General features: G+C 42.2%; 1 protein-coding gene across 1 annotated transcript in view; it reads right to left on the bottom strand.

The window, feature by feature from the left end:
* The window catches only part of mical2b (microtubule associated monooxygenase, calponin and LIM domain containing 2b), a 141,732-nt gene that overhangs the window by 22,992 nt on the left and 97,977 nt on the right, over nt 1-20,763 (bottom strand). Inside the window, exons 13-23 of the mRNA XM_056282368.1 lie at nt 17,595-17,784; nt 17,393-17,402; nt 13,919-14,007; nt 13,374-13,445; nt 13,010-13,146; nt 9,438-9,585; nt 6,811-7,065; nt 4,096-4,263; nt 2,968-3,297; nt 2,536-2,637; nt 2,286-2,378 (exon numbers count right to left, since the gene is read on the bottom strand). Coding sequence (XP_056138343.1) covers nt 2,286-2,378; nt 2,536-2,637; nt 2,968-3,297; nt 4,096-4,263; nt 6,811-7,065; nt 9,438-9,585; nt 13,010-13,146; nt 13,374-13,445; nt 13,919-14,007; nt 17,393-17,402; nt 17,595-17,784 — 1,594 coding nt within the window. The remainder of the gene's footprint in view (nt 1-2,285; nt 2,379-2,535; nt 2,638-2,967; nt 3,298-4,095; nt 4,264-6,810; nt 7,066-9,437; nt 9,586-13,009; nt 13,147-13,373; nt 13,446-13,918; nt 14,008-17,392; nt 17,403-17,594; nt 17,785-20,763) is intronic.

The following is a 20,763-nucleotide window of genomic DNA, read 5'->3' as shown; positions in this document are numbered from 1 at the left end:
TGCACTTCAACAGTATGAAAGTGTGAATGTGTGTTTACATACTTGAAACTTAACTTTTCCTGCTTGATTTCCTAACAATTGTTTGTATTCTATTTATGCCAGGCTGACTCAAGCAGAAATTGCTTTCCTGACTGATAACTGCTCGGTGATGAAACCTCTGGTAAAGGCCTTGAACATACTTCAGTCAGAGACCAACACACACTTAGGGTGGCTTCTTCCAGTGATATGTCAGCTACAAGCAAAACTCAAAAGGCAGGAGACCTCATCCAAGATGTGTCTACCACTCATCAAAGCCATTCAGGATGGTGTCCAAAAGCGTTTTGGTGAGATGATGATGGACCCAGAACTGATTGCGGCAGCAATACTTCTACCGAAGTTCAAGACCACCTGGACAGAGAGGCCTGATGTCATAGAAACAGGTATGATTGCATCTTATAATAAACTGCTTTTCAACAGTTTATTGGAGATCTACTTTGTTTTATACTCAATACAATGCGGTCAGTGCTATAAGGCATTATGCATTATGGTGCACTCTTGGTAAATTAATCAAGTCTTAATTGTCAGAAATGTGTTGTTTGTCACTCGACAGGTCTGGCTTATGTCAGACAACACCTTGACCAGATGGCAGAGGTAGAAGTGGAGCAAGTTGGACAACATTCCTCAGATGAAGATGATTTCTTCTCCTCAATAAAGTCCAGAAGGTCAGAAGGTACAGGGGAGTTGGAAGGGTACCTAGCCTGTATCCCAAACGATATGGATCTGCTAAACTCCTTTCCAAATTTAAAAAAACTCTCTCTGAAACTCAACACCGGCCTGCCTGCTTCAGCTGCCTGCGAGCGGCTTTTCAGTTGTGCTGGATTACTGTTCACTGCAAAGCGAGCAAGGATGAGCTCAACTAACTTTGAAAATCAGCTGCTGCTTAAACTGAACAAGAAGTTTGTAGACTAGGTTATAGGTGATTTAGGGTGTCACAAAACTAGTGGCCTTGATTTGCAATATTCCTCTCTGGAATATTGCTGCTCTTTTATGTTAGTTCCTTTAATTTTGTAACACTTGTGAGCGTCATCATGTGGACATTACTTTGTAGTTTGTACCTCTCTGAGAGAGAGAGACAGAGAGAGAAAGTAGGCGTGCACAAGCCTGTTTAATGTTTTTACCACTAAATGGATGAGCTCAATTAACTTTGAAAATCAGCAGCTGCTTAAACTGAACAAGAAGTTTGTAGACTAGGTTACAGGTGATTCAGGGTGTCACAAAACTAGCGGCCTTGATTTGCAGTATAACAGCTGTTGCTGTTGGTGTTGACATGTATGTTGTTGTAATTACACTTACATTTGTGTAGGTATTCTTTGTTGTTATCGCACTTACACACACATGCCCTCTATAGCGCTCTTGCAGCTGTGGAGATGGCATTAACACATTCTCATTCTTTGACGGTTAACAAACACACACACACACACACACACACACACACACACACACACACACACACACACACACACACACACACAAGCATGTCTCCTCTGGAATATTGCTGCTCCTTTACGTCAGTTTGACTTTGTAGCAACACTTATGAGCGTCATCATGTGGGCATTACTTTGTACTTTTTACCTGTGTGTGAGAGAGAGAGAGAGGGTGAGAGGGAGAGAGAGGGAGAGTGTGTGCATGTGAGAGAGAGCGTGAGAGAGAGAAAACGTGAGAGTAAGCATGTTTAATGTTGTACCACTAAATGGATGAGCTCAACTAACTTGAAGATGCTACTTAAACTGAACAAGAAGTTCAGTTGTTGTGAAGTTATTGTTATTGCGCTTACATTTGTTACACTTGTTCTTTAATTTAAAACAAAATAGTTATGGATTTCTGACCCCTTGTCCTATTTTTACTACCCTCACACCCCACACAAAGAAAGTAACTAAGTAACTTTTACTTAAAGTACATTTCAAATGAACTACTTTTTACTTTTACTTGAGTACATTTTCAGATGAGTACTTTTACTTCTACTTGAGTAATATTTCATCAAAGTATTGGTACTTTTACTTGAGTACAATATTTTTGTACTTTTTCCACCTCTGCTGAATAGTCAATTGCTCAGTGAGGGTGCGTGGTAGAAATATTTGCTGTACTTAAAGAACTTTACAAACTGAACAGGGAAACATAGGAGCCATGGATATTATTCAGTTCCAAATATGGTTTTCCTTCTTAGGCAAGGCAACAAAAAAGAAGAGAAAGCAAAAAGTCAGTGCCCAGCATTAGTTACATCTTTGCACCATCCACATGCAGCTTACCAGTGTTGCATTGGGCCTATGGTCTGTTTCGTAGAGGATAGCCAGGGTTTGAGCTTTAGCATCTATGGCTGATGATACTTTCCCAACTGTACGCTAACGTTGCCACCAGTAAAAAAGGAGTGATACATGGAGGCAAAGGCACAAAGGGATGGAGGGTAAAACAGAGAAAGATGAAAATCACAGAGTAAAGAAAAGGGAATATGAAACATACTGTGTGAATTGGCATTCAGACGGAGGCATTGACTACTACCTCTTTACTGTACTTAGCGGCTCCAGATGGACAACTCTTTGATTGAACAGCTGGCTTTCCAGTGATTCTCCTCAAGTTCTCTACAGCACTGCTCCCACTGCACTACAAATGAACAGCACAATGAACGTCCCTTGATGAAGATCACCCGTGACATCCAGAGGATTTATGGCTACTGGACGCAATCACTTCTAGAACATTTTCAGTCAAGTATGGTTAACTCATTGACAAGATGTTCAAGTGCTTTAACATACAGGAAGGCATAGCTAGTATATTAACTGGCTGGTAGGTTAGTTTCCAAGTGCCTGAAATTGTGCTCATATGGTTTGTTCATATCCTTTTGTTTTTTTTTAATCTTCTCATGACCATGTTCAGTAATCTGCAGCCAGTAACTTTGTAGTGTCATGGAACTTCTCCTGTATACTCGAGACTGACCTGAATGTTCTCTTGTGCACTGCCATCTGTCATTTGACAACTGTCTTTGTGCAGTTGAGAGGCTGGAGGGGAAGAGGAGCTTTCGTCTCCATTTTCACAGTTCACAGCCGAGAGGGGCAAAGAGATTTTGCAAGAGGAAGTTTGGTTGTTGCACAGAGGAGAAGCGAGGTGAAGGGAGGAGATTTTCTCTGTCTTTTCACTGTCAGAGTCAGAGATGGAGGGAGACGGGACTCTCTGACTCTTGTCTGTATTTGCAAGAGTGTGAGAGGAGAAACAGGCCTGGGCGGCAGGCTCGGGGAGAGGGTGGATCACCGGGTGCACGGCAGAGCTCTTAGATAAAGGAGGAGGGGGAGAGAGGGAGGGAGAGAGACGTGAAGACAGTTCTGCCTATGAAAGAAAAGAAACGCAAGATTGCATAAAATACAGAGCAGGACGCCTCTTCTTAATCTTATTCATGCAGTTGATATGAGGCAGAGGGGTTGGTGAGTTGAGAGCAAGCTATGAGTCAGCGGGTACTGCTTCAATGGCAAACGAAAAGTCAAAACACATGAGAATCAGTTCTATTCAGAAGCAGGCTCTTGTACGCAACATGCAAACGAAAGGACACTATCATGTCTAGTGGTTGCAGCAACAACACAATGCAACAACGTGACAAGCAGCCAAGGATGAACACTCCTATTAGCAAATAAAAAGTAACAGGATAACAAACAGTTAATAAATGGTTGACACACATTTCATAATGTAGAATCAAAAGTTGTGTAGATTTTGGATGACAATTCTTCTGCCATCTGCATGACCACTGTAATACAAAACACCATTCCTCAAGGCCAACTGAACTGCCACTTTATAAAGCCAACAGTGGTCAGAATAGCCATAGTGCTCTAAACAGAGTTAATATGGGATGAACAGCAACGCACCAGAAGCCTGTAGATGTGCAGCTGCTTATGAGCACACATACAATTCAAGACGTCCAAGACAATAACTACATAGGGAAATGTTAATGCCAACATGCTGTGGTCCGAAATAAGAGAAGAACATTCTGACAGATGTCAAGAGGCAGGCGGACAGACAGATGAGCAGATGGACAGCATGGGGACAGATGTGGCAGTGGTTGGGGTGGTAAACCACCTGGGACTGGAGAGGAGTGACAGCAGCAGGGACAGACACTTTGTTGGAGCTGGAAAACATGGAGGCGATGGTGACGGCTCTGTCCTTTATAGTCATCCTTTTAAATTCCTCGGTGGGCACTTTTTGGCTTTCATCCCGAAAAGACAGCAAGCCACCATGAGAATGAGTCTGAGCAGGGGTTAAAAAAAAATCTTAAAATTAAGTTTCCTTTATTAATCCCCTTGGGAGAATTCAGTTACTGCAAATGAACCCATCCTAGCTGTGATCTGTGTAGCTAGGAGCAGTGGGCTGCTGCTTTCATGCTGCGCCCGGGGACCAACTCCAGCTCTTTTCCCATTGCCTCGGTCAGGGGCACAGACAGGAGTATAATGCCTAACATGCGCGTTTCTTTTGATGGTGGGGGAAACCGGAGCACCCGGAGAAAACCCACCGCAGACACAGGGGAGAACATGCAAACTCCACACAGAGAACGACCTGGGATGACCCCCAAGGTTAGACAACCCCAGGGGTTCGAACCCAGGACTTTCTTACTGTGAGGTGACAGTGCTAACCACTGCGCCACTGTGGCACCCACAATGAATAGAGATGAGAGATTTATTATATTAGAGATGAAGCTAGGCTACCTTTCAGAATAAAATCCAATTAGCATAGTAGGCTATGATATTCAGAAATATGAACGAGAGCATTGCCTACTTGCCTAACAATCATTTCAGGATGAACTGTATGAATTTATAAGAAATATAGTATGTAAGTAAAGTTCAAAATGGATAGAGTAAAACACATGCACTGATCAGCCAAAACATTAAAACCATTGACAGGTAATCGAATAACATTGATTATCTTGTCACCATGGCACCTGTCGAGGAGTGGATATATTAGACAGCAAGTGAACAGTCAGTTCTTGAAGTTGATGTGTTGGAAGCAGGAAAACTTGGCAAGCGTAAGGATCTTTTTTTTTAATTTTTCACAAGTGTAAGGCTCTGAGTCACATCTGAGTGACTTTAACGAAGGCCAAATTGTGATGGCTAGATGATTGGGTCAGAGCATCTCTAAAACGGCAGGTCTTATGGGATGTTCCCGGTATGCAGTGGTCAGTACCTACCAAAAGTGGTCCAAGAAAGGACAACCAGTGAACTGGCAAAAGGGTCATGGCCTGCCCAAGGCTCATTTATGGGCGTTGGGAGTGAAGACTAGCCTGTCTGGTCCGATCCCACAGAAGAGCTACTGTAACTCAAATTGCTGAAAAAGTTAATGCTGGCTATGATAAACAGGTGTCAGAACACACAGTGCATCACAGCTTGCTGTGTATGGGGATGCGTGGCCACAAACCAGTGAGAGTGTCCATGATGACCCCAGTCCATCACCGAAAGCATCTATACTGGGTTATGTGAGCATCAGAACTGGACCATGGAGCAATAGAAGAAGGTGGCCTGGTCTGATGAATCACGTTTTCTTTTACATCATGTGGATGGTCAGGTGTGTGTATGTCATTTACGTGGGGAAGACATGGCACCAGGCTGCACTATGGTAAGAAGGCAAGCCGGCGGAGGCAGTGTGATGCTCTGGGCAATGTTCTGCTGGGAAGCCTTGGGTCCTGGTATTCATGTGGTTGTTACTTTGACATGTACCACCTACCTAAACATTGTTGCAGACCAGGATCCTTCATGGTAACGGTATTCCCTGATGGCAGTGGCCTCAGGTGATTTCATTGTTTTGGCTGATTGGTGTAGTTTTTCAATCATCTCTAATGGAGTAGAAGACCAGGAATATATTTGACCATTAGTCTGCTTTCATGATGTTGTGCCTTGTGATGATTGTGCTGTGGGGTAATTAGATACCTTTATTTCCTGTATAAAGACAACATAAAACTAACTTGACAGAATGACTTTTAAATAACTGAGGAATGACCTATATGTCCTTTACTTTGTCTATGTCACACCATGAAATGTAGTCAAACAGAGGCTACATTTCTATTTCAGCTCATCATTTGAATTTAATAGCTTCTAGTATTTGGTGATTTAAACTACAGTTCCTTTAATTCTTACCTTCTTTTTTTTTTTTAGGGAGTTGTTCCTTATCCGATGTGAGGGCCCAAGGACAGGATGTCGTGTTGCTGTAATGCCACTTGAGGCAAATTTGTGATATTGGGCTAAACAAATAAAACTGACTTGACTTCTGGCAAATTAACTGCATTTGAACAGGCAACATAAGGGGTTTGGTGTATGTTGTGACAAGCATAGGCACCAGATAGATTTGTGGGTGTTGAGGAATTTGAGGACCCTGATATTTTTGTATCCATCTCCCCAAATAATAAAATCCAAGCTGCTTATATATGTACATATCTGTTAAGAACTGGAATGAGATTGGTTGTGTTACCAACCATCAAATGAAATAAAACAAACACACGACGTGTGATTCATCCCAGTTTCACCTTCAAGTCCGATACCTGGTAGACTCCAGCTTTCAACAGTAACGTGTTCAGTGAAAATCAAAAACTTTCAAAACAACAATACTTTTTTTTTTCTTCATAAGGAGGTATTAACAAAAACAGCGGACAAGTTGGTCCAGAGTTTTTGGTGTGTGTAGGGTCATCTATAACAGTAGTTCAGCTTTTTTCTTTCTTTTTTTTTTCAGGGAGAAATGTGGAGAAACCCCAGACAGACAGCAGCAGCAGATGAACAGACAAATAGACAAACACAGAGTCCACCAGTTTACCTGGTTTATGGTTTCTGCCTGTTTCTCAGAGAAAGGACTGGTGGGGGGTTGAGGCGAGGGGCATCCTGAGCCATGATCAGCCACATTAGGACTTGGAGAGCGGCTCGGGCTCCTCAGGCTCATGGAGCGTGATGGGGAGGGAGGATGGGACTGACTGAAACTGTTTAGAGGGGAGGGGCTCTGAGAAGAATACAGGGGGCTTATAGGCTGAGCCACAGAAGCAGGATTCTCTAGCAGGCGAAGGTAGACTGACGGCTGAGAATACGGAGAGAGAAGAAAAACAGGGATGGATGGAGGAGTGACCAAGGAGGAAAAGACAAGACAAGAAGAATAGGGTAGAAGAAGACAGAAAAGGAAAAGACAGAAAAACAGTGCAGGTCAGTCAGGAAAAAGGAGAAAATAAGGAAAACATAGACACATTACAGTATTTCATCTATCTGGCCAATGACACCTTGATAAAAATGAGGACTGGAACAACAGTAGTTGTATAACTGATCCAACAGGATTTAAAGCTGAGGTAGGCAACTTTCTTTCAGTGTTATTTGTGTAAAATATCATATCTTACAGTTATGAATAATTCACATGGTGTGTCAGAAAATTGAGCCTGCAGATCTCACCGGAGCACCCCTGATTGGTTGAAGTGTCACCCCTCCCGGTAGCCCTCAACCAACCAGGGCAGCTCTCACAGGGTGGTCCTACAATCTGTCAATCATTTGTGTACACAGCCTCTGTTGGTTTCCTTGTAATCACTATGGACCTTGTAGAAGTGGATAGACTGAATAGCATTCATCTCAATAAATAGTTCACCTTTAACTAAGTACAAAAGTGCTTCACAACAGTGGCGAAAATGCCAAATATGCAGGTAATGCTGCTAAATTGGGGCCCACAACAGTGTAGGGCCTGCGCGCACAGACCCCTCTTTATCTCGCCACTATCATTATCAAAGTTCTAAAGCACAGAGTCTATGGTATACTGTATGCTCAAAAATGTGCAAAGTTTGCCCGTGCGTAATTATGGACATGCGTACTATGCAGTAGAATCACAGAAAGTTTAATCAGTTCATCTGGACATATTGTTTATTGAGAGACGTTTATTCATCTCTCAATAGTTCTCCTGGATCACCACCTTGTCGCGGTAGAGAAGCTTGCATGCACCAATGATCCCAAGAACTACCCCGTCTGGAGCTTGGCTCCTGGTAGGGTCACCCAAGGCAGATAGGTCAAGGGGGAGGTTCCAGACACAGCGCGATCCAACAAAGTCCTCAATAGTGGAACTGGTGGAAGGTGTCTCCAGGTCACAACAGCAGTGAAGGCAGATGAAGGCTGCAACAGAGGGTGGTCCCCAATCGTCTTGGTTCTCCGTGCCATTGGACTCTGGCCACCCCCTGCCAAGGACGGTGTGGTGGCTGCAGGCACATCAGCCTCTCCACGTAAAAAGCTGTCACGTGCAGGTGTCCTCCCATTATGCGGTTCCAGGATCAGTCTCTACACCCGCCTGAGGACCCAGAGGGAGGACGGTCATACTTGACCCCGAGTGACCACTGATGATCTCTCAATAAACGTTGTCCCCAGATGAACTCATTCAACTTTCTGTAATTTCCTTACCTGGATTATTGAGCATGCATAAAGACATACGCAGTACAATAGACGACTTCACACAGCAAAAAGACCGAAGAGTGTGCCTATGATGTAAGTACAACTTATTTATTTGACTAATAATCAACTACACGCTTGAGTTTTGTGTTTATAAGGCTTACGTGCAGACATGAATAATAATGTCAATGTGCAGGTGCGCCGTCACCAATTGTGTTTTCATCTGTTACGGTGCTCCGACACCAGATGTTGTTAAGTAGGCTATGACTATCTTGGCCTTGCTGTCATGACTCCTCTTCTGCAGCATGTTGGTCTCCTAGGAATCATTTCATTCAGGAGTCAACTGCACAGTGCATTCTGCTGTTGTTGGTCATTTTAAAGCTGTATGCTTTCACTTCTTTCATTTGCTACTGACATGATGTGTTGTGTCTGATTGTGATGGGCAGGCCGGGGCCCGCTTTTGACTATTTTGAATTGGGGCCCAGTGCTGACTTGTTACGCTGCTGCTTTATGACATCAATCTTGCAGTAACTAAGAGATTCACTGAAAAAAAAGTTTTACATGCAAAGATTAACACCTGATACACATTTTACAATTTATTGCATATGGATAGAGGTTGTCACACACACCACGCTGGTGCTTTGGAAATAGTGACCTTTATAAATACTTCACCTTTAAGTAAAACAGTGTTTCAACAAGACGTATAAAGTGTAACTATGAAATTCAATGAAAATATTTTTTTACATGCATTGATTATCAGCAACAATATGAATTTTGCCAGTCACAATGGGCAAACTCATGCACACACATGACCCTGGTTTGGGGGGAGGGGTTACAAGAGGGAAGAAGGAAGCAGAGGGAGGGTGTAGTGGATTTGTTTGGGGTGCTGTTCTGTCAAATTTGCTCACCTCTGCAAAGTTGCCTACCGCAGCTTCAACATGAACAACATGGCCATTTGTCCCGTTTACTTTGACTATATCCTCTGATAATGCAGATGAATGGTATGAAGCTTAGCGTCACATGGGAGGAGCATACCTGCCACTTGGGGCGAGGCGGAGGTGGAGGAGGTGGGAGCACTTTAGGCTTAGCAAAGCGTGGGTTCTCTCTCTCCTCCTCTTCTTCCTCCTCCTCCTCCCCCTCTGGGAAGGGGGAAGGAGGAGGGGTGAGGTCAGGAGATGGTGGAGAAAAACGGGATGGATCTGAAGGGTCCCCATAAGACTGATACAAGGAGGAAAGGAGAGGAATGGAATTGTTGAAAATGACAGAAAAATGTAGACAGAGCAAACTGGAGCCAGAATAGTAAGAATAGCCTGCTGTTAAAGCTTCAATTGTACCAGCAGCAGTAAAGAAGGGAAAAACAGTAAAAGCAAAAACAGCCAGTAGTAGGATACAGAAGGTCAGCAGTAAGTTCAGCAGTCACAGAAGTAGCAGTAAAGGACAACCAACCGACTGGCAAAGAGAAAGACGACGAACAGGGTTGGGACAGTGGGTGGAGAGTCTGCTCATTTGTGCGTGTCATCCATGCCTATCATTTCTATGTTCACGATTACAGACATCTGATTTACTAAGAACATCTACACGCTCCGAGAAACTAGAACCAAGTCCAATATTACCAGCAACCACAACTGTTATGAAAGAATTTCAGAGGAAACAACCTAATCTAATTTCTGCCGTAATGTGATTGAACACCATGCCTTGAATGCACACGTGTAGCCTAGTCACTACAGGACTGTTTTATCCAATTACCATCTGTAACAGGATGTAATCAACGGACAGCAGTCCATGTGCTCATCAATAACCCATCATTCAGTCCTGGCTGATGTGAAAACAAACACTATTTGAACGATTCTTTGCTTCGACTGAGCAGGATATGCATCACTTGTTGTGGATAAAAAATACCAGATATTTATTTAGATATCTAAGTTGAATTCTGAGTAGTGAATAAAAATTTAAATTCTTTCCTAAACACCAGAATGACGAAGGAGGTCATTTTGACTCTTGGATTTTCAAAGTTTAACAACTTTGCTAAAATATAAGATACCGCCCTACCGCTCCCTGAATGCTTCTAAAATACCACATATTTGCAATTAGTTTTAGATCAATTGCACAAAAAAATGTTATGATAAGATCTACTTAAAACCACCATGAGTGGTCAAAATGACCGCTCGTTATTTGCACGTCACGTCACTATTTATGATGTGTGTTGTACGGGTCATTTCCTTCACAACATTCAGTTCTTTTTTACATTTCACGTTTTATAGGCCTTGTTACGTTTGTTAGATTAGCAATATGTGTTTTCCGTTTTGGTTTTCAGGTATTGTTGCCAACATGTCTGGGTACAGCCGCCGTTACAGACGCACCATGACTATCACCGAGGCGTTGCAGTATTTACAGGTGTTGGACAGCAGCCATTTCAAATTGTTTGAAAAATAGAATTAAAGTTGTTAAAATGTTAATTTTGGTGTCAGTCGTTTCTTAACAGACATACTAACATATGCAATGCATTAATATCTCAATTGCGCATTTATCTTGACAGAATATAGAGTTTAACAACCGGCCGTAATTTTGACCGCCCATGGTCGTTTTAGGTAGGAGTGAAATCTCGGTCATTCTGGTGTAAAGGATGTTTAGATTCATTTATGTAGATGTAAAGTGAAGGGAACATAGCCTCCGACATGAGTACTCTAACACACGCACACACACAACTGATGCATAATTAAAAGATTAAACCGGCCGCTGGGTAGACTCTTAAATACACAGAGGATATGAAAGGAGACAGCTGGCTGTTCTTCGCATTAAAATGAATTGCAGCATAAATTTAAACTCATCCACTAGTCAGGTAAAATTTCCTGACCTACGTACATACACTACCGTTCAAAAGTTTGGGGTCACCCAAACAATTTTGTGTTTTCCATGAAAAGTCACACTTATTCACCACCATATGTTGTGAAATGAATAGAAAATAGAGTCAAGACATTGACAAGGTTAGAAATAATTATTTGTATTTGAAATAAGATTTTTTTTACATCAAACTTTGCTTTCATCAAAGAATCCTCCATTTGCAGCAATTACAGCATTGCAGACCTTTGGCATTCTAGCTGTTAATTTGTTGAGGTAATCTGGAGAAATTGCACCCCACGCTTCCAGAAGCAGCTCCCACAAGTTGGATTGGTTGGATGGGCACTTCTTGCGTACCATACGGTCAAGCTGCTCCCACAACAGCTCAATGGGGTTCAGATCTGGTGACTGCGCTGGCCACTCCATTACCGATAGAATACCAGCTGCCTGCTTCTGCTCTAAATAGTTCTTGCACAATTTGGAGGTGTGTTTAGGGTCATTGTCCTGTTGTAGGATGAAATTGGCTCCAATCAAGCGCTGTCCACTGGGTATGGCATGGCGTTGCAAAATGGAGTGATAGCCTTCCTTATTCAGAATCCCTTTTACCCTGTACAAATCTCCCACCTTACCAGCACCAAAGCAACCCCAGACCATCACATTACCTCCACCATGCTTAACAGATGGCGTCAGGCATTCTTCCAGCATCTTTTCATTTGTTCTGCGTCTCACAAACGTTCTTCTTTGTGAGCCAAACACCTCAAACTTGGATTCATCCGTCCACAACACTTTTTTCCAGTCTTCCTCTGTCCAATGTCTGTGTTCTTTTGCCCATCTTAATCTTTTTCTTTTATTGGTCAGTCTCAGATATGGCTTTTTCTTTGCCACTCTGCCCTGAAGCCCAGAATCCCGCAGCCGCCTCTTCACTGTAGATGTTGACACTGGTGTTTTGCGGGTACTATTTAATGAAGATGCCAGTTGGGGACCTGTGAGGCGTCTGTTTCTCAAACTAGAGACTCTAATGTACTTATCTTCTTGCTCAGTTGTGCAACGCGGCCTCCCACTTCTTTTTCTACTCTAGTTAGAGCCTGTTTGTGCTGTCCTCTGAAGGGAGTAGTACACACCGGTGTAGGAAATCTTCAATTTCTTAGCAATTTCTCGCATGGAATAGCCTTCATTTCTAAGAACAAGAATAGACTGTCGAGTTTCAGATGAAAGTTCTCTTTTTCTGGCCATTTTGAGCGTTTAATTGACCCCACAAATGTGATGCTCCAGAAACTCAATCTGCTCAAAGGAAGGTCAGTTTTGTAGCTTCTGTAACGAGCTAAACTGTTTTCAGATGTGTGAACATGATTGCACAAGGGTTTTCTAATCATCAATTAGCCTTCTGAGCCAATGAGCAAACACATTGTACCATTAGAACACTGGAGTGATAGTTGCTTGAAATGGGCCTCTATACACCTATGTAGATATTGCACCAAAAACCAGACATTTGCAGCTAGAATAGTCATTTACCACATTAGCAATGTATAGAGTGTATTTCTTTAAAGTTAAGACTAGTTTAAAGTTATCTTCATTGAAAAGTACAGTGCTTTTCCTTCAAAAATATGGACATTTCAATGTGACCCCAAACTTTTGAACGGTAGTGTACATATTTCACAGCATGTGAAATCTCAACATAGCACATGCTCAAACATATCCACGCTGTTTTGGTGTATCCCCCAATTTGTCAACTTGATCACTTTTTATTCTGACAGGATACCACCTGCCTATCTCTCACCTTGTTGTGCATCACTGCTGTTGAGGAATTTTCCTCAAATTTGGCCAACAGCTGAGTTGCCATAGAGCGGACCTTGTTCTCCCGTAGCTCTCCTGCCTCGCCTGTAGGGGGCACACTCCGACAGGACAACTGCTGCCATGGCCGGTACATAGAGGGAGGAAGAGGAGCAGACAGGGTCAAGCATAAGAGTGTGTGTGCGTGCATCTAAAATTGTAACAGATCTGGTCCCTTTGGTTCTTTGAGACATTTGGAGAATTGGTTTGGATTGAAATCAACATAAGAACTGGGAAGCAACTTCTTCTGCAGCTTCCAGCTCTACACCATGATTCATGACAGCTTCTACATCACAGTCCAACCTCTGCGAGGTAGTGAGCGCTCTTCCGCCGTCTCTTGTTGGCTGAATCGATGTCTTCCAGCTTTTTGTCATCCTGTGCCAAAGATGACAATAGGACTTGTATAAATATGTGTATTTACATCTAACCTCACAGGGCTGATCTGAACCAGATAATTTACTCAGACCTTTGAAAAGCCAAAAAGATCCACCCAGAAGACTAACTTGGTGGAGATACAGAGATAGTCATACAATACAGTGTTCAAATGGCCAGAAACTTAATAACTAATTTAATTCACCTCCTTAACTGTTGGATATGGTTAATGATTAGATAACATGTTTAGCACAAAGAGGCGTCTTCATCACTCCATTAGCTTTGGCTTATCTAATCAAGACTTCTGAGTCTGTAGATAATGTGCCAGCGTCAGTGTCAGGCCTTGGACAGCTAAGCAAATATCTTTTTTTTTTCTCTTGGGAAAACAGCCAGGATAACAGGCCGAAGAGGAAAAATACTAAGAGAATAAGCAAATGTAAGTGATTAAAGATGTGTTTGGTTTTATTTGGGTATACCTTGGGTATCCTCTTTCTGGGCTGGGTCAGCAGGTTGGGGTTTGATTTAGATGAATATACCTCACTGTTCTCATCCGGTTCTCTTGAACCTGCAACACAACACAGCAGTAGTTAACAAGAAGCCTAACTATTCATTAACTAATCTACTCTTTCCTCAAAAGATATAATCTAGAACAGTCAAGATCCACATCCATTTGTTCCTGGACTTGTGCTCTTTGTCAGCAATTCACCTGAGACTTGTGAGGAACAAAAAGAGAACAAACCTCACTGTTTACTGGCTGGTTGGCGTCATTGACATAGAGCCTTACATACATTTCACAGAGATTAAAGCAATATTCTTAACTATAGTTTTCCCACGTTAAAAATACAATTACTTATATGCTATGAGCACCTAGAGCAAAATGTCAACAACATTTGAACCTACGACAGAATAATTTCACAGCACAGTCACTAACTGAGATAACGATACACCAATCAGCCAAAACATTAAAACCACTGACAGGTAAGTGAATGACGTTGACTATCTCATTACAATGGCACCTGTCAAGGGGTGGGGTATATTAGGCAGCAAGTGAACAGTCAGTTATTGAAGTTGATGTGTTGGAAGCAGAAAAAATGGGCAAGCGTAAGGATCTGAGAGACTTTGACAAGGGCCAAATTGTGATGGCTAGACGACTGGGTCAGAGCATCCCCAAAATGGCAGGTCTTGTGGGGTGTTCCCGGTATGCAGTGGTCAGTACCTACCAAAAGTGGTCCAAGGAAGGACAATCAGTGAACCAGCGACAGGGTAATGGGCACCCAAGGATCATTGATGGGTGTGGGGAGTGAAGGCCCATCTGGTCCAATCCCACATTAGAGCTACTGCAGCTCAAATTGCTGAAAAAGTTAATGCTGGCTATGATAGACAGGTGTCAGAACACACAGTGCATCACAGCTTGCTGTGTATGGGGCTTTGTGGCCACAGACCAGTCAGAGTGTCAATGATGTCCACCTGTCCACCACCGAAAGTGTCTATAATGGGTATGTGAGCATCAGAACTGCACCATGGAGCAATGGAAGAAGGTGACTTGGTCTGATGAATCACATTTTTTCCTACATCATGTGGACAGCCAAGTGTGTGTGCATCATTTACGTGGGGAAGAGATGGCACCAGGATGCACTATGGTAAGAGGGTAAGCCGGCGGAGGCAGTGTGATGCTCTGGGCAATGTTCTGCTGGGAAACCTTGGGTCCTGGCATTCATGTGTATGTTACTTTGACACATACCACCTGCCTAAACATCGTTGCAGACCAAGTACACCCCTTCGTGGCAACAGTATTCCCTGATGGCAGTGGCCTTTTTCAGTAGGATAATGCGCCCTGCCACACTGCAAAAATTGTTCAGGAATGGTTTGAGGATCATGACAAAGAGTTCAAGTTCTTGGTCTCCAAACTCCCCAGATCTCAATCCAATCAAGCATCTGTGGGATGTTCTGGAAAAACCAGTCTGATCCATGGAGGCCCCACCTCGCAACTTACGGGACTTAAAGGATCTGTTGCTAACGTCTTGGTGCCAGATACCAGAGGACACCTTCAGAGGTCTTGTGGAGTCCAAGCCTTGACAGGTCCGAGCTGTTTTGGTGGCACGAGCGGGACCTACAGGCAGGTGGTTTTAATGTTTTGGCTGACTGGTGCTATTTTAGCTATTATAAATATCCATGATGAACTGTACTCACACTATCCAGCTATATGCAGGATAGTGTGAGTACAGTTCATCACTGGAGACAAAATAGGAAATTAAATATTACCCAGTATAAACAATACCTAATGTGCATTGATAAGAATTCCAAACACATAATCCAAGATTGTTACAATGAATTGGCAGGAACATGTAAGCATCATTTAACACTAAGATGCAGCAGCACTTTGCAATTATAAGGAAAAAGCAAAGACTTACCAAACAATGAACCTAAAAAGCAGGTAAAACCTGTATGGCATTTGTGAGTCTGCAACCATGTAAAGGTGAAAAAGTGTAATATATAATATATTAAGCCTATAATAAGTGCTGGACTGATTTGGGACCAAGTGATGTAAGCACAGGATGAACAGAGCTGCAGATAACATTAGTGATGGATCCATTTGATTTAGCAAGCATTGATAAAACCTATCGTTGTCAAACGCTTGCTCAATGGCACAGCTAAATCTAACGGACCCATCATTAATGTCATTAGCTGTGTTTATCCTGTTCTTTAAGCACTAAAACCCCATATACTTCAATGATCCATCTTAGCAAAAAGGTACATTTAGAGTAACTGCAAATATAGATTACTGTAATTACATCATAATCCAGTCTATTTAAATATACACATTGGCCTCTAGCAACAACCATATGGTTAAGATATATGACACATTATCAAGTTCTGTAACTGTACTTGGGGCTTACAGTGGTGATGTGGCAGGAGCTGGGGGCCTCTGGAGTCATCTGGTGTGACTGGATATGGGCTCCTCACACATAGCACACATACCACTCATGACTCTGGCAGGGACTAACCTCACCACTGGGAAGGCTTGACTAACGTGCAATTCTACCCCGCAGAATAGTTGCTGTGCTTCCGTAATCTAAAATACACCTGGCCTTACATTTTAGGCACTTGCAAAATCAGCACATCAATAATAATTTCTCCAGAGCTATAAAAGTAAACTGCTGTTCTTTTCTTGTTTTCATATTTTATAATCCAGTAGGTATTTACGACCTTGGCGTTAGAGCTGCATACCTAAATGAACTTCTGCTTGGAATGAGGTTTTTAAATCAGATTAAAGTTTAAATCAGGAACACACTACAGACTTGTGAGGTTCTAACTGACTGGGAACAGACTCTGCATTGCACCATTTAACAGCTGACTTTTGCAGATTACGGTCATAGATGAGCACAGCGGTTATCACTGCAGTCAATGGCACACACACTTGCTGACAAGCCCAGACGGAAATGTACATTGAGCCCCTGCCAACTGGACGACTGTCCACTCTCTGTACAGTGTGCAGATACAAAGAGTGGCTATGGGCCTGTCTCAAGGCTCCTGTCATATCAGTGCATACTGTGGATGATTGGTGCATATTACCAAAACAATTTGTATTTAATCAAATTATCACAAACCAATTGACACATGGCAAACCTGGAGCCTCTGGGGCCCCTGGAGGTCCGGGGCAGTTGCCCATTTTGCCCAGTCAGTAATCCAGCCTTGTAATTAATCAATTAAGTAATTAAGTACTTGTAATTAAGTAATCCAGACTCTCCGCCATCTTGAAAATCAGTCCTCATGGCCTAATCAGGATTATAATCAACTTTAAATCATATGGTGTGTTCCCGAGTGCAGTACTTTAAGATAATCACTGAAATATGCTAAAACTGAATTGGAAAACATAACATCAAAGATGGCCGAAAATGAAGAGCCGTAGCAAATGTCTCTAGCGCTGCAGTTAGTCAATCATGCATCGCTGTTATTATTCTAATGAGTCTATCGAGAGCTGTTGGAGCTCAGAAAGGACCAACAGCCTGTTCAGAGCTTATCATGTCCAAGGTTTATGTTCAGGCTCTGCCTTACTAAGGCCGGGTTAACCTTTTTAAAGTTGAGGAAGTAATCCTATGCTTGAATCAAGGAAGTGAGAGGGGCAACAGGGAACCTGCCTTTAGTTTTGACACCTGGTGAGTTCCTGAAGGCCTCGTAGAATTTGGAGAGGTACAGGACCATCAGCAGCTTGTCCGGCTCAGGCTGCATGGCCACCTCCTTTCCCGTGGTCACTGGCTGGATGCCAAACTCCCGCTCGGCCACGTCAAATGCCAGCTGATTATTCCCCGCCACATCCCCCTCATTCAGGGAGTCATAGTCACTTAGAGAGGGCGGAAGAGAGATAGAATGAGGAGGATGAATGAAGAGGAGGAAGAGGACACAACATGGAAACAGCATGGGTTTGGTGACTTTTAGAAACAGCTTCCACATTCTGAGAATCAGTAGGACCAAGGAGAGGTGGGGATGAAGGAGAGACCACATGGTGAAGCGAGCAGGAAGAGCAGAAAGAAAACTCACTAAATCCACTTCATATCATCTACTTTCTCCTTCCCTGTCTTTCATTTACAGATGGTGCATGCTGTGATAATCATCATCGTCACGATCGCCATAACTCATCATCAACTTTCAATGTTTATCTTTGGCTAAACATCGATAATTCTCCTTCATTGAGAAGGTAATCTGGATAAATACAGTTTATAGTCATCTACTTCCTATCATCTTCTAGTGTTGGCACTGCATCAATGTTTCTCCAGACACTAAGAAGTGATAAACTGCCCTATCTGACAGCTGAGATCAGGAACTTTGGAAACTCACCATAGAAACCAAGTAAACACACGACCGTATCTGTATGAAGATGTGAACCATGTGTGTTGAATCACGTCTACCTGCCATGGAGAGGCCTGGCTCTCCGACAACATTCACATTTATTTTCCCAGATGGCTGTAAAGAGACGCCACCGTCAGAGTGACGAATTAAACAAATAAAGCATTATTAGATCACTGGTGTCAGTGTGGAAAGACATCAACACTGTGGCCAACGAGGTTAAACTGCGACTCAAACACTGCTGTGTCTTATTAAGAGCCTGATGGTGAAGACCTTCAACCAGTGGCTCAATTCTTTCAGTGATAAGACTTCTGAGTTTGAGACAAGGAGAGAATTAACCCAAAAGAAAGCCTTTAGTACAGAATAAAGGACACAATCTACACCTACAAACAGCTAAATAGAAACAAATATAAATTCACTTCTTCCAAGGATGTGGAGAACATTAAATATGACTGACAGGCGGGGAGCTATGGCCAAAATAACCCAACATCCAACAAGGTCTGCAGACTAATATCCAGATGCTAGATCCAGTAGTGTGTGTGTGTGTGTGTGTGTGTGTGTGAGTGTGTGTGTGCATGTATGTGTGTGGTCAAAGTCAAGCAGGTCTCTCCTCCACTGTGGTGGAATGTTTCTCCACTTCCTTTTTTTTTAATATAGCAAACCACAAAGAGCACAAAGGACAAATGCGTTCATTTAAACCCGACATTATCTCAAACAACTTCCTAGTATAGTGTTACAGTCAACGCTGCGGTTTACCATTACTTTGAGCTGACAGAATATGGACCTAAAAGAAAAGTGTGAGAAAAACAATGGTACTGCGCTTCGCCATCGTGTTTTAGGTGCCATAATAAAGAGTAGGGGTCTAGAGAAGAAGTAATGCCTGATCTGTTGGAAAAGAAGAAACCATTTGATATGGAGTCTGTGAATGTTCTCATTCATCCAGGTCATAGTTATCCAAAGAAATTGAATAATATATATATATATATATATATATATATATATATATATATATATATATATACACTACCGTTCAAAAGTTTGGGATCACCCAAACAATTTCGTGTTTTCCATGAAAAGTCACACTTATTCACCACCATATGTTGTGAAATGAATAGAAAATAGAGTCAAGACATTGACAAGGTTAGAAATAATGAATTGTATTTGAAATAAGATTTTTTTTACATCAAACTTTGCTTTCGTCAAAGAATCCTCCATTTGCAGCAATTACAGCATTGCAGACCTTTGGCATTCTAGCTGTTAATTTGTTGAGGTAATCTGGAGAAATTGCACCCCACGCTTCCAGAAGCAGCTCCCACAAGTTGGATTGGTTGGATGGGCACTTCTTTGAGCAGATTGAGTTTCTGGAGCATCACATTTGTGGGGTCAATTAAACGCTCAAAATGGCCAGAAAAAGAGAACTTTCATCTGAAACTCGACAGTCTATTCTTGTTCTTAGAAATGAAGGCTATTCCATGCGAGAAATTGCTAAGAAATTGAAGATTTCCTACACCGGTGTGTACTACTCCCTTCTGAGGACAGCACAAACAGGCTCTAACAGGTACTATTTAATGAAGATGCCAGTTGGGGACCTGTGAGGCGTCTGTTTCTCAAACTAGAGACTCTAATGTACTTATCTTCTTGCTCAGTTGTGCAACGCGGCCTCCCACTTCTTTTTCTACTCTGGTTAGAGCCTGTTTGTGCTGTCCTCTGAAGGGAGTAGTACACACCGGTGTAGGAAATTTTCAATTTCTTAGCAATTTCTCGCATGGAATAGCCTTCATTTCTAAGAACAAGAATAGACTGTCGAGTTTCAGATGAAAGTTCTCTTTTTCTGGCCATTTTGAGCGTTTAATTGACCCCACAAATGTGATGCTCCAGAAACTCAATCTGCTCAAAGAAGTGCCCATCCAACCAATCCAACTTGTGGGAGCTGCTTCTGGAAGTGTGGGGTGCAATTTCTCCAGATTACCTCAACAAATTAACAGCTAGAATGCCAAAGGTCTGCAATGCTGTAATTGCTGCAAATGGAGGATTCTTTGACGAAAGCAAAGTTTGATGTAAAAAAAATCTTATTTCAAATACAAATCATTATTTCTAACCTTGTCAATGTCTTGACTCTATTTTCTATTCATTTCACAACATATGGTGGTGAATAAGTGTGACTTTTCATGGAAAACACAAAATTGTTTGGGTGATCCCAAACTTTTGAACGGTAGTGTATATATATATATATATATATATATATATATATATATATATATATATATATATATATATATATATAACCATGTCTAGTTGCACTTGATTCAATTCCTTTGGATACATTTGATATGAAGCATGCAAAGCCTCATTTGAGGAAGAAGGGGGGAAAAAAAAGACAAAAAAAAAACAGCAAAAACTTTCAGGTCTCCCATTTTGAATTCACTTGTTCGCATGCATCATGTGTGTGTGGTAATTCTGTTACTTTGGGGAGACA

This window comes from Lampris incognitus, chromosome 6, assembly GCF_029633865.1.
Source record: "Lampris incognitus isolate fLamInc1 chromosome 6, fLamInc1.hap2, whole genome shotgun sequence".
NCBI classification, from domain to species: Eukaryota; Metazoa; Chordata; class Actinopteri; order Lampriformes; family Lampridae; genus Lampris; species Lampris incognitus.
This window is presented reverse-complemented; position numbering and strand designations above follow the sequence as displayed.